Source organism: Bos grunniens, chromosome 25, assembly GCF_055505025.1.
Source record: "Bos grunniens cultivar Pamir isolate PY7600 chromosome 25, Bosgru_T2T1.0, whole genome shotgun sequence".
Lineage (NCBI taxonomy): Eukaryota > Metazoa > Chordata > Mammalia > Artiodactyla > Bovidae > Bos > Bos grunniens.
This window is the reverse complement of record NC_141189.1, coordinates 16,289,133-16,301,893: the sequence shown is the minus strand read 5'-3', so window position 1 is coordinate 16,301,893 and position 12,761 is coordinate 16,289,133. Positions and strand designations below refer to the sequence as shown.

Here is a 12,761-nt window from a genome sequence, read left to right as displayed (position 1 = left end):
CATTTCTTCATCAGAACCACCTGCTAAGGTCGCTGGGACCATTGACTGATTGCTAGACCCTGGCCTCTTCCCAGACTTCTCTGATTTCTGCCTCTGCAGCACTCGACCCCAGCAGGACCTGGACTCACATGAGGCAAGCAAGGGTCCTGCGGCACAAAACGGAAAGAGCTCAAGCTCGAGCTCCGTTGTTGCACTTCCGTCCTTGCTTGCCTCTCTCTAGTCCAGGCTAGCTCCTGACAGCCCTTCTTCGAACCATTTCTCCCTTTTTTCCCCCTAGACGTCATTTTCTCTTGGTTTCTCTCCTCAAGGCTCTCTTCTGTCTCCTGCAGATCCTTCTTCCTCAAATTGTGGTGTCCCCTCAGTGTGGTGAGGACTGTTCCTCTTTCCCTCCTGGCGAGCATACATGCTAAGTCGCTTCAGTCGTGTCCAACTTTGCGACCCTATGGACTGTAGCCCGCCAGGCTCCTCTGTCCATGGGATTCTCCAGGCAAGAATACTGCAGTGGGTTGCCGTGCCCTCTTCTAGGGGACTCTTCCTGACCCAGGGATTGAACTCGTGTCTCTTCCTGCATTGGCAGGCAGATTCTTTACCACTCCCACCACCTGGGAAGCCCCTTCCCTCCTGAGTACACAGCTAAACTACATTTCCCAGCCCCCCGGGAAAAGAGACCACCATGTGACTGAATTCTGTCTGGTGGAATGTGAGCAAAAATGATACAGGCCCCTTCCAGTCTTCCCATTATCCTCCCTAGGAATGGCAGAGCCATAAGATAGAAGGAGCCTGGGTCCCTGAGTGACCTCGTGGAAGGTTGCCCTCCAAATACCAACACTAAATTGTTGCATAAGCAAGAAAAAGCTTCTTTTGAGTTCTACCCCTGAGATTTGGCAGTTGCTTATTAATAGCAATTAGCTTGCCCTAACACAAGAATATTCTCTCCACAGCTCTCTCCTTTTCTCATTCTACACAATGAATGATAGTTTATGCATTTATCCATCAGTGCCATTATTTAAATTGCTATGCAAACTCAGATGACTCTTTATTCTCCAGCTCTGATCCCTCCAAAATTTCAGGTCTCTACTTCTAATATCCCTCCTGACAGTTCTAAAAACAAACTCATGGAGAGTTCCCTGGTCACTAGTGGTTAGGATTCAGCATTTTCACTGCGGTGGCCTGGGGTTCAATTCCCCTGGTTGGGGAATTGATGTCCTGCAAGCTGTGCAGAGCAGCCAAAATATAAATAAATACATAAGTACATAAATACATAAGTACATAAATACTCATGTTTTCTCCCCAAACTGCTCATCTCTCTGCATTTTCACATAATTATGTCAGCATCTTTGTCTCCCAAGACAGAAACCTTGGAGTTTAACCTCATTCTTCCTCCTGACTATCATCTCAATAGTCAATTAGTTCTACAAATCTTATTCTCTGGATAAATATATTTCAAGCCTGACCTCTTCTTTTGCCTTAGACCAAACTCCCACCCTATCTAACTTGAACTAGGCTGATACTCCCATCTCCGGTCGCACTGCCTTCAGGCCGTGCTCCTGGATGCCAGTTTCAGTCAAAAAACCGATCTGGCTCCTCCTCACAGCGGGGACGCCCCCACCCTTTCTCTCTGGGTGTGCATCTCTGCCTTGCTTCTGTGTTAACTAAACAAACTGTCTCTCCACGTGCTCTCCCACTTATTGTTGTGCTATGTCTCTAATAATTAACTTTGTACCTGCAAAAAACAAAGTCAAAAGACATCTGATCCTGCCATGGCTTACATGAAAAACATTGTTTGCTCATTCTTTCATTCATTTGCTCCTCCATTCAGTAAACACATATTAGGTAAGCATGCCAGGCTCCAGAATCTGGAGTCATAAAGACGACAGGAACAGGGGACACCTTCGCATGATGACAGCCCAGTTGTTCCTACTGTCACTTGAGGCACTGTTGGAGTGGAGGAGCAACCCTTTGCTGGGCATGGAGGCAGCTAGGGCGGCTTCGCAAAGGCGGTGACATTTGAGCAACATCTTGATGGTTAAGAGGAGGTTGGAGGGAAGTCAAGATGCGTGTGGGGTGGGCAAGACGGGGTGTGGGCGGGCTTCAGGCAGAGCATGCGCAAATGCAGGAGTGAGTATGTGGCCCTCTCCATGGCTGGGAGCATTGGGGATCTGGGCCATGGTCTGGCTAGCTGTCCTGAAGACATGAGCTGGGCAGGCAGGTTTGATAAGCACCCCAGGTCTGGCCATGGCCTGGCTAGCTGTCCTGAAGACACCCACTGGCAGCTTGTTGCTGGGGATACACAGACGATCTCCAGAATAGCCTGAGTTTTCTGATGGCTAATGGCTGGGCCCCAAACCTTCCCAGAACAGGAGCAGACTTATGGATGCAGAGGAAAATGAAGTGTAAATATCCACTTTTAGAAATGAAATATCCTTCGAACCATGTTTTGAGACCCTTTTCCTGTCTGGAGAAGTGAATTACATGAATAGATTTTTCAAGACCAAAATCCTCGTCCACCTGGAATTTGCACTGGATGACAAAGCTGTATTTGTAACTGATTATAATGTGCGCTTTTGAAAATAAAATAGGAACATGCGTTTTAAAATATAAGATAAAGAATAAGACACCATATATGGTTGGGTGTGTGAGAGAATTCTGTTATTTAAGATACTAGAGAGTGCTGGCAATTTTGCAAAAGAGGAAAAATATTATTTTACCATCAGGACAAAATTAGTATTTTAAATATTTTATTTTTTATTTATTTATTTGACAAAGGGTGTGGGTTCCATACTTGGTTGGGGAACTAAGATCCCTCCTGCTTGCACGGCATGGCCAAAAAAAAAAAAAAAGGCACCCAGACAAGTGTGGGGAAGACTAGATTTCCACCCCCACTTGCCCACGTGTGGGTGGCACAATTCTAGGTGGGTCTCTGGCCACTTTCTGCCACTTCTCTCCCCATCTCTCCCCCACCCTCCCATGAACTGACTGACCCAGCCCTTTCCCTGTCTCCCACATCCCCTCTGATCCAAACCACCTGGCAGTTACACCACCATGGTGTCTCTTGGCCTCTCCTTTCGTAGGTCAGTACGTCTGCTCTTGGTCACTGCTCCTCTTAATTCAACAACTTCCTCTTTGCAAATCCTCTTTGTTCTGGGGAAATACCAACGGCCTCTGGGTCCACATGGTGCCCAGGGTACTGGCGTGGGCTGGTCTCAGAGATAGTGCAGCTGGGTCTTGCCCCCTTTTCTCCATCCCAGAGCCACAGGGATGCTCCTGATTCTGGGACCTGTCACAGCTCCCTCTCTCACAAACAATTAAACGGGTAACAGCATCAGCGAGTCCTGGGACTCAGTGTGTGCATTGGCGGGGTGGTGGGGGGAGGGCAGGGGATGATGGATGAAAGAGTCGGGGGTGGGAAGTGGGGGAGGGTGTGACTGGAGGGGTGGGGGAAGGGAAGAGGGGATAGGGGTAGGGGTTACGGGGTACTTTGAGGCTGAGTTGAAGAACGACGCTCAGTCACACATGCAGTCTTTCTCGCAAGCCAGGCCACAGACAGAATTAAATCTTCCACCTCCACCCATCTGAGCAAAGACAAGGGTGCCTATGTTCTCAGCACCTCCTCAGGGTGGCATCTCCCCAGCCTCTGCAGCCCTTCCTGCCCCCTCCCTCACACTGTCTGTACTACTTCCCACTGTCCGTCACAAACATCACCAAGTCCTCGCCTCCTGCACACAAACCGCACGCATGAGTGGACCCATGCAGACACCAAGACTTCTAAGAACTACATCTGCCCAGAAACTTCTCACCTCTGCTCTTGGGAGGAGAAACAACCGAAGCCTCTGGCCGCCTCTGTCCAGAGGTGGGGGGAGTGTGGCAGCTGGGACCATGGGCCAGTCTAGGGGCCTGGCGCTGTCATAGATACACTGAAAGCACCCCGAGGCTGGCCTGGCACAGACCACTGGCACCCAGAGTTACAGGCAGTTCATGGGCTAATCCGGTACAAATGTTCTAATCCATGGGGCCAAATATACTTTCCAGAGTAATCCTGAAGTGGGAGCTTGCTGGGTTGCCAATTCCTTCTTCCCAGACTCTGATATCTGTGGGGAACCCACTGAGAAATCACCAATCCAGGAAGTCTGGCGTTTCCAGAGACTCGGCGGCTAGTTTCAAGGACCAAAATGTGGAGAAAATGTGATGGGGAGGAGTAGGTGTTGATGAGGAAGTTTCATTCGTTCCATCTGCAAGTGTTCAGTGGGTGTAGGCCCTGGTCTAGGTGCTGGGGGTGGATGCTGGCTAGAAGAGCCAGGGTTAAGAAGCTGAATGAAGATTAAGGCTGAAGATGCTGTGTTAAAATCCAAAGAGTGCTGGGTGCAAATGCTGGGTGACGGATGAGGAGGTTGGATATCAACCTCGTGGTGATAATGGGAGGGAAGGTGATAAAAGCGGGAATGGTTCTGAACTCCAGTCTTGAGATTCTCGAGCCTTAAGGGGTCTTCACCTCTCTCGCTTCTGGCCCATTAGAAGTAGGGGCCTCTGCACCTTCATCCTCGTTGCACACCAGCGGCTCCTCTTCCCCCTTTAAGCTGGAGGCTGGCCCTGCCTTTAGCTCCTCCAGCGCCATGGAGCCCTGGCGAGACTTCCGTCTACCAAAGAAAGTGGTGAGTGTGGGTCGCTGGCCAGACCCCTCCCTGTGGGGGCCATCAGAGTCGTTGTTCCCCCGAGACGCTCCCTCTGTGGCTGTCATGGCCTCCTCATCAGGCACCCGGGCGACCCCAGCCCAGGCATCTACCACCCCATTGCGTTTCCCACCGCCGCCCAGTGTCAGGACTCCTGTCTTCCGCTTCTGTCGCCGGAGCCACAACAGGATTAAGGCCACGAGGACAACGACCACCAGCAGGGCCACAAGCACAGCCACCAGCAAGGTGCCTTTTGTCCCCTGAGGTGGAATTAGTTTGTCCCTCCTGCTTACGTTTGTGGAGGTATTGGGGCTGAATGTTGTTACTTCATGGCCAGTGGAGCCAGTGGTCCCCATGGGAGTCTTGAGAGAGGTAGCTGGCATGGTGACCAGGAGTCCACTTCCCTTGGAGGTCTTAGGAGAGCTAGTTTTCATGATGACAGGGGATCCACTGGTCATACTGATGGTCTTCACAGAGCTAGGTGCCGTGGTGACAAGGGGTTCCCTGGTCCCACTGGAGGTCTCCAGAGAGCTTGTTGCCATGGTGACAGGAGGTCTACTGGTCCCACCAGAGATATCCAGAGAGCTAGTTGCCATAGTTAACAGGACTTCGCTGGTCCCACTGGAGGTGTCCAGAGAGCTCGTTGCCATGGAGACAGGAGGTCTACTGGTCCCACCAGAGATATCCAGAGAGCTAGTTGCCATAGTTAACAGGACTTCGCTGGTCCCACTGGAGGTGTCCAAAGAGCTCGTTGCCATGGAGACAGGAGGTCTACTGGTCCCACCAGAGATCTCCAGAGAGCTAGTTGCCATAGTTAATAGGACTTTGCTGGTCGCACTGGAGGTCTCCAGAGGGTTAGTTGCCATGGTTTCACTAGTCATAGTAGGGAATCCTGTAGGTTTCATTACTGAGACACCAGGTGTGCTGGTGGCATCAGGGATTTCCATGAGCTTTATTGATTTCTTGATTGAATCTTCCTTGGAGATTGTTGACTCAGATACAGGACTGCCCCTGCTGGCAGTGGGGGAAGTTTCAGGAGAGGACACCACATCGGCTATATAGGGAATCGAGGAAGGCGGTAAGGTCTGGTGCTCAGGGTTATCACTCATCTTAGAGACCTCGTTTGTTGTAAGACTGGTTGTCACTGAGTTGAAAGTTAGGGTCTCAGAGACCGAAGAAAGAGAGGCTATTGTGGTTTTAGATGTCCACAAAGGAGAGCTTCTTGAAGACACTTCAGTCAGGTTTTCTGCCCCCATGCTCCCGAAGAGGAGGAGAAGCAGGATCATTTCCAAAGCAACGGGCGTGAGCAGGAGTTGGGACCTGCGGGTGGGGAAGTTGGAGAAGTAGAACACATAAGGATCTGGGGGCAGGGGGAGGACCGAGCCAGGCCCTCCCCTCCTGCCCACTTCCCTGCCAACTGCCGGGCCGAACTCTGCGGTTCAACGGCTTTTTCCACCCTTGCTTTCACTAGTGTCAGAAATAACAAGATACTGGCAGCACCCCCATCAACTCTATCCCTCAGGACCTCTCAGTGTGCTCTAGCCATTGCCACCCCATCCTGCCCTGCCCTGACCCCATGCAGCTCCAATGGCTCCTCATCCTTTTTTCCCATTATCCAGCAAGGTCTTCTCAAACCAGAGGCACATTCCCAGGTCCACTGAGGCCCCTGCCCCACCACGTCCCACCACTTACCAGCTCACTTGAAAAGGGCACAGGGCTGCGACCAGGCTGCTCCAACTCCTCCTGAAGCTGGGGCAAGACTGGCTGTCAGGGGCCCCAAGGGGAAAGGAAGTGGCCCCCTGGCTCCACCCACCTCACCCAGCATCCTGCCCCACCCTCCCCGCTCCTACATTGCAGTGTGATGAGAGAGGCATCACTCACTTTTTCAGGGTCCCAGGTGATGACAGGGGCTCTGGGGTCTCAGCTGTAGCAGGTGGGGATGGTGGGCGGGTTCTGGAATGGGGATTCCTGGATCTTCACTAGAAAATGGGATGGCAAGCTGGTGACTCTGGAACAGGTATAGGGGTCAGAGCAGATGACGCTATGGCACCACCCTATGGTGGAGATGGGTGCTTGAAAACCAAGGGGTGTGGAGGAGGAGATGGGAGGGGAAGGCGGTTTCCTTTGCCTTTGTGGTCCCCAAGCTGTTAGGTGCGCCCCCAAGGCTAGCACTGCTGCCCCAGGAGCTCCCAGGAAATACCAGGGCGAGAGGAAACCCTTGACTCTGGCTAAGGGCAGTGAGAGGCTTTGCAGGCTGCGTGAAATTCCTGGTAGGCTCTGGACTTCTCAAGAAGTGGGAAGTGGTCACTGCAACAGCCCCAGGGATGGACTACCCGACTAAATCAAAGTGGTTATTAAGCACTGAATACGCTATCATCTTTTTTTTTTTTTAATTTTTAAAACTTTGTATTTATTTAATCACTTGTAGCTGCGCTGGGTCTTCGTTGCTGCACAGGCTTTTCTCTAGTTGCAGGTAGTGGGGGCTACTCTCCAGTGGGTGGTACTTGAGCTTCTCACTACGGTGGCTTCTCCTGTTGCGGAGCACGGGCTCTAGGGCACGTGGGCTTTAGTAGCTGCTGCACGTGGGCTCAGTAGCTACACCTCCGGGTCTCTAGAGCACAGGCTCAATAGTTGTGGTGTATGGGCTTTAGTTGTTCCACAGCATGTGGGATCTTCCCAGATCAGGGATAGAACCTGTGCCTCCTGCATTGGCGAGTGGATTCTTTACCACTGAGCCACCAGGGAACCCCCCTCCTTTTTTCATTTTAATTGGAGGATAATTGCTTTACAATGTCATGTTGCATTCTGCTGTACAGCAACATGAATCAGCTAGAAGTATACATATATCCCCTCACTCTTGAGCCCCCTCCCATTATGCTATGATCTTATTTTTGCAGAAGACTAATAAAAATGTGGGAATCTACATGGAAGACACTGAAAAGATATCTACAGAGGGATTAACAAATTTTGTTGGGTAGGAATGAGCAGAGTTCTCTATTTCCTTCTTTGGGTGGTTGCTGTTTTCTCACTTTCCTTTAATCTGTAACCTTTGACTTTTGGTATATATACGACTTTTTTTTTTTTCTTTTTTTGCCTTTCTTTTTTAAAAAATCAAAACTGATATATATGTTGTGCTCAGTCACCCAGTTGTGTCCAACTCTTTATGACCACATGGACTGTAGCCCGAGAGGCTCCTCCATCCATGGGATTTCCCAGGCAAGAATACTGGAGTGGGTTGCCATTTCCTCCTCCAGGGATTTTTATGTTGCACAAGTAATAATACATGTACATGACATGTGACTGAAACAGGCCAATGTCAGGGCCTGGGATTGTACCCAACTCACAAGCTAACGAGTCAGTCTGACAAAGACATGAGACTCCTGAGTCAGAGAAACAGAAACCCACCACTCATCACTCAGCAAACAGCAGGTGAGCTGCATCTGCTTCAGTTCTGCTCACCCCTGATTTGCACAGGGGTGAACATGGAGAGGCTTGCCCCACAGCTGAGGAACTCTGAGCTTGGAGAATTTCCTTCTTTTTGAGTAAGTGGTGAGCAAACTTGCCCTTTGTCCTGAAGGGAGACGTTACTTCATCCCTCAGCGGTACTCTCTGTCAACACAACCTTGAGAAACTGCCTGGATGTAGAACGGCCAGGACCATGAATTGTTGGCATATCAGCAAGAGTGTGGGCTTAACAGGCGGCTCAGGGATAAAAGAATGTACCTGCCAATACAGATGAGGGTTCGATCTCTGGGTCAGGAAGATCCCCTGGAGAAGGAAATGGCAACCCCCTCCAGTATTCTTGCCTGGAGAATTCCATGGGCAGAAGAGCCTGGTGGACTACAGGCCATAGGGTCACAAAGAGGTGGACACAACTTAGAGACTGAGCATGCATGGACATATGCACACATAGCAAGAGTGTGCAAGTGTGCTCTGGGCTGAGGTGGATCGCCTCTTCCACCAGACTCCTTGGAAAATGGCTGATCCCAGGGCTGGAGCCTGGAAAGTATACGATGAATGCCAAGAACTATCTTGTTCCCTGATTTCAAGCTATATCTCATGCTACAGTAATCAAAACAGCATGGCACTGGCATAAAAACAGAGACATAGACCAATGAAACAGAATAGAGAGCCCAGAAACAAACTCACACTTAATTAATTAATCTGTCAATTAACCTATGACAAATGAGTCAAGAATATGCTATAGAGAAAAGAGCCTCCTCATTAAATGGTGTTGGGGAAACTATACTACTTACAAAAGAGACAAACTGGACTACTTTCTCACACCATATGCAAAAGTAAACTCAAAATAATTTAAAGACTTGAATGTAAGACTTGAAATCATAAAACTCCTAGAAGAAAATATAGATGATAATCTCGACATTGGTGTTGACAATGACTTTTTAGATTTGACATTAAAAGCAAAAGTAAATAGGACTACATCAAACTAGAAAGCTTATCCACAAAGGAAACCATCAACAAAACAAAAAGACAACCTACAGAATAGGAGAAAATATTTGCAAATCATGCATCTGATAAGGAGTTAATATCCAAAATACATAAGGAACTCATGCAACTCAATAACAACAACAAAAAAATCTGATTTAAAAATGGGCAGAGGAGGCTGGTCGGGTCTCTTGAGCCGGTTTGACGGAAGAAGCGGCGCGGCAGCGGTGGCTGCGGCGGCGGCGGCAAATTAAAAAAAAAAAAAAAAAAATGGGCAGAGGAAAAAGAAAACTCAAAAAGAATAGAAATGGGCAGAGGACTCAAATAGGCATTTTTTCAAAGAAGACATACAGATGGCCAACAGACATATGAAAAGATGTTCAATATCACTAATCATCAAGGAAATGCAAATCAAAACCACAATGAGATTATCACCTCGCACCTGTCAGAATGACTACTATCAAAAAGACAAGAGGGACCTTGGCGGTCCAGTGGTTAAGACTCCCAGCTCCCACTGCAGGGGGCAGGGGTTCAGCCCCTGGTGAGGGATCTAAGATACCACAGGGCACAACTAAGAATTTGTACATTGTAACTAAAAAAAATTCCTGCTTGCCACAACTAGGACCTGGTGTGGCCAAATAAATAGATATTTAAAATAATGATAATAAAGATAAAAAGACCAAGTTACAACCAACATAATAATAATGGATTCAGATAAGAATGAATATTTAAAACCATTGGGTGAAACTGGAGCAGGGAGGTGTGGCATGCACATAAGGTGTTTTTATAGTGTTAAAGCTATGTATTTATAGTCCACAAGCTATGTATTCATTAAGGGAAAGTAGCAACTTTACAGGCAATGGCACCCCACTCCAGTACTCTTGCCTGGAAAATCCCATGGACGGAGGAGCCTGGAAGGCGGCAGTCCATGGGGTCGCTGAGGGTCGGACATGACTGAGCGACTTCACTTTCATTTTTCACCTCCATGCATTGGAGAAGAAAATGGCAACCCACTCCAGTGTTCTTGCCTGGAGAATCCCAGGGATGGAGGAGCCTGGTGGGCTGCCGTCCATTGGATCGCACAGAGTTGGACACGAGTGAAGTGACTTAGCAGCAGCAGCAGCAGCAACTTTACAGTGGAAAAAACTAACAGACACTATCTTACCAGAGCGATCAAAGTTCACATCACCAGTGATGGGACAAACCCAACAAAAGGCTCCAGATACGATGCACTGAGAAGGGTCGCTTCTGTCCTAGCAAACAAATGCAAAACCTGAATCTAATCACTGAGAAATATCAGGCAGATCCAAGTTGAAGGGCACTTTACAAAACCAACTGTCCCCTACTCTTCAAAAATGTCAGTGGCAGGAAGAACAAAGAAAGCCTGAGACACTCTCAGAATTTAAGAGTAGAGACTTGAGGACTAAATGCAATATGGGATCGTCAACCAGAAAAAAAAAGATGCTGTAAAGGACACCAAGGGATAACTGGCAAAACTTGACTAGACTGTAGAATAGATAATAATGTTGTTGAGGTAACATTAATTCCTTAAATTTGATAAGCATATTATGGCTATATTCCTAGTTTGAAGGAAATAACATGTTTAAAGAATGTAGGCATCATGGTGCATAATCCAGCAAGTTCCTCTTCAACAGTTTCACACACACAATAATAACAATAGAAAATTTAAAAATTTGGAAGATAAAAACAAAGCACATATGGAAAAATAATATGAAGTGAGGGGGCTTCCAGGTTGATGAACATGCAGAGATGGGGCGAGATGGGGGCGGAGCCTGGAAGCTCCATCCCCTTCCCCCCAGACCTTGCCCTTTTCCTCTCTTCCAACTCGCTGTTCCTGCATTATAAATTTTGATAACAAACCGGTTACCGAATATATCTTAACATTTTCCTGAGCCACCATTTCCCTCTATATATTTAGCACCTGGCCTGATATTTGAGAAGAACTCGACTTCAAAATGAGAAAGCAGAAAGAACTCGACTTCAAAATGAGAAAGCAGAAACGCGTATCTTGCAAATCTCTTCGCAGGTGCCCATAAAAGAAGAAAAAAAAAGGTTTCTAGTTAGCGGTCATTACCAAAAAGGTGAATGGCGTCATTATGTTTCCCCTAAGTCAGGAACAAAGAGGACTCAGAGCTTCTGAGTTTTTAACATGTATCCATATACCCTTCTGAAAATGGAATTTCATCATTCTTCTCTTCTTTTCTTCTATTCTACCCTATTCTTTGTCGTTTAGTTACTGAGTTGTGTCTGACAATCTTTGCCACCCCATGGACTGTAGCCCACCAGGTTCCTCTGTCCATGGGATTTCGCAGGTACGAATACTGGAGTGGGTTGTCATTTTCTTCTCCAGGATATCCTCCCAAAACGGGGATCAAACCTGCGTCTCCTGAATTGCAGGCAAATTCTTTACCTCTGAGCCACCAGGGAAGCCCATTACGTGCTCAGGCATCTAATGAAAGGATTTTTTTTTTTTTTAAGTGGTGAAGACATGTGAAAGATCTGCGGGTGTTCACTATATTATTCTTGGGACTTTTATCTGAAAAATTTCGAAATAAAAGAACATACTTGAAATTCCTTGGCAGTCCAGTGGTTAAGACTCTAGGCTTTCACTGCCAAGGACACGGCTTTGATCTCTGGTCAGAGAACTAAGATCTTGCAAGCCCTGTGGCATACCTCCCCTGACACACACACACGCAAAAGATAATAGAAAGACCTAGAATCTGATTACTCTTCCCCCACCTTCACTGTTGTTTCCCTGCTCTCAGCCTTGTCTTTCATCACCTCCTTTGGGCTCTTAGCCAAGGAGCAGCCAGAGGGGCCCGGGTCAAACATCTGATCTCACCCATCCCCTACTCTAAACTCTGAGACAGCCACCCACAGCAAAAGCCCAAGTCCTCAAAGTGGACACAAGGCCACGTCAATCTGACCCTCCCTCCCTTCCTGCCCTCATTCCCTCTGCTCCTGCCACCCAGGCCTCCAAGCTGTTCCTGGAGAATCTGAGCCCGGAGGCCTTTGTGCCATTTGTGAAGCTGCCTAGAAGGCTCTTCCCCATTATCTACATGGGTCAAGTGTCGCCTTCTCAGTACGTCTTAAAGGCCTGGCTACTCTATGGTATTGTGCGGGGGGAGGGGGCTAAAACTGCTCTCCCCTCACCCCAGCCTGCATGTCCCAGCCCCTACCCCTGCTTTCTATGGCACTTTTTATTTACTTTTTTTTTAGTTTTGGTTTCGCTGGGTCTTTGTTGATGCACATGGGCTTTCTCTAGTTTTGGCGAACAAGGGCTACTCTCCAGTTGTGGTACGCAAGCTTCTCATTGCGGTGGCTTCTCGTTTCCAAGCACAGACTCTAGGGCACGCTGGTTTTACTAACTGTGGCTTGTGGGGTCAGTACTTGTAGCTCATGGGCTCCAGAGTGCTGGCTCATGAGTTGTGGTGCATGGGCTCAGTTGCCCGAGGCCTGTGGGATCTTCCTGAACCAGGGATCAAACTGGTGTTCCTTGCATTGCAAGGTGGATTCTTAACCACTGGGTCACCAGGGAACCCTCGTTGGCTTGCTCGGTAAACAGTAGGTGCTCAGTGATGTTTACTGGCTGACAAGGAGTTCTCTGGCTGAGAGAAGGAAGAAGGC

At 48.3% G+C, this 12,761-nt stretch overlaps 1 protein-coding gene across 1 annotated transcript; it reads right to left on the bottom strand.

Moving 5' to 3' along the window:
* Window positions 1-2,721: 2,721 nt before the first annotated feature.
* Window positions 2,722-6,442, bottom strand: SPN (sialophorin). The gene is made up of 2 exons (XM_086374974.1): window positions 6,360-6,442; window positions 2,722-5,987 (listed from the first exon to the last, which is right to left on the bottom strand). Exon 2 carries the CDS (start codon window positions 5,951-5,953, stop codon window positions 4,475-4,477), a length of 1,479 nt encoding a protein of 492 aa, XP_086231100.1. The 5' UTR covers window positions 5,954-5,987; window positions 6,360-6,442; the 3' UTR covers window positions 2,722-4,474.
* Window positions 6,443-12,761: the final 6,319 nt, after the last annotated feature.

Bases quoted from the DNA above. Each gene is read 5' to 3' on its own strand.
- SPN (XM_086374974.1), bottom strand. From the start codon at position 5,953: ATGATCCTGCTTCTCCTCCTCTTCGGGAGCATGGGGGCAGAAAACCTG.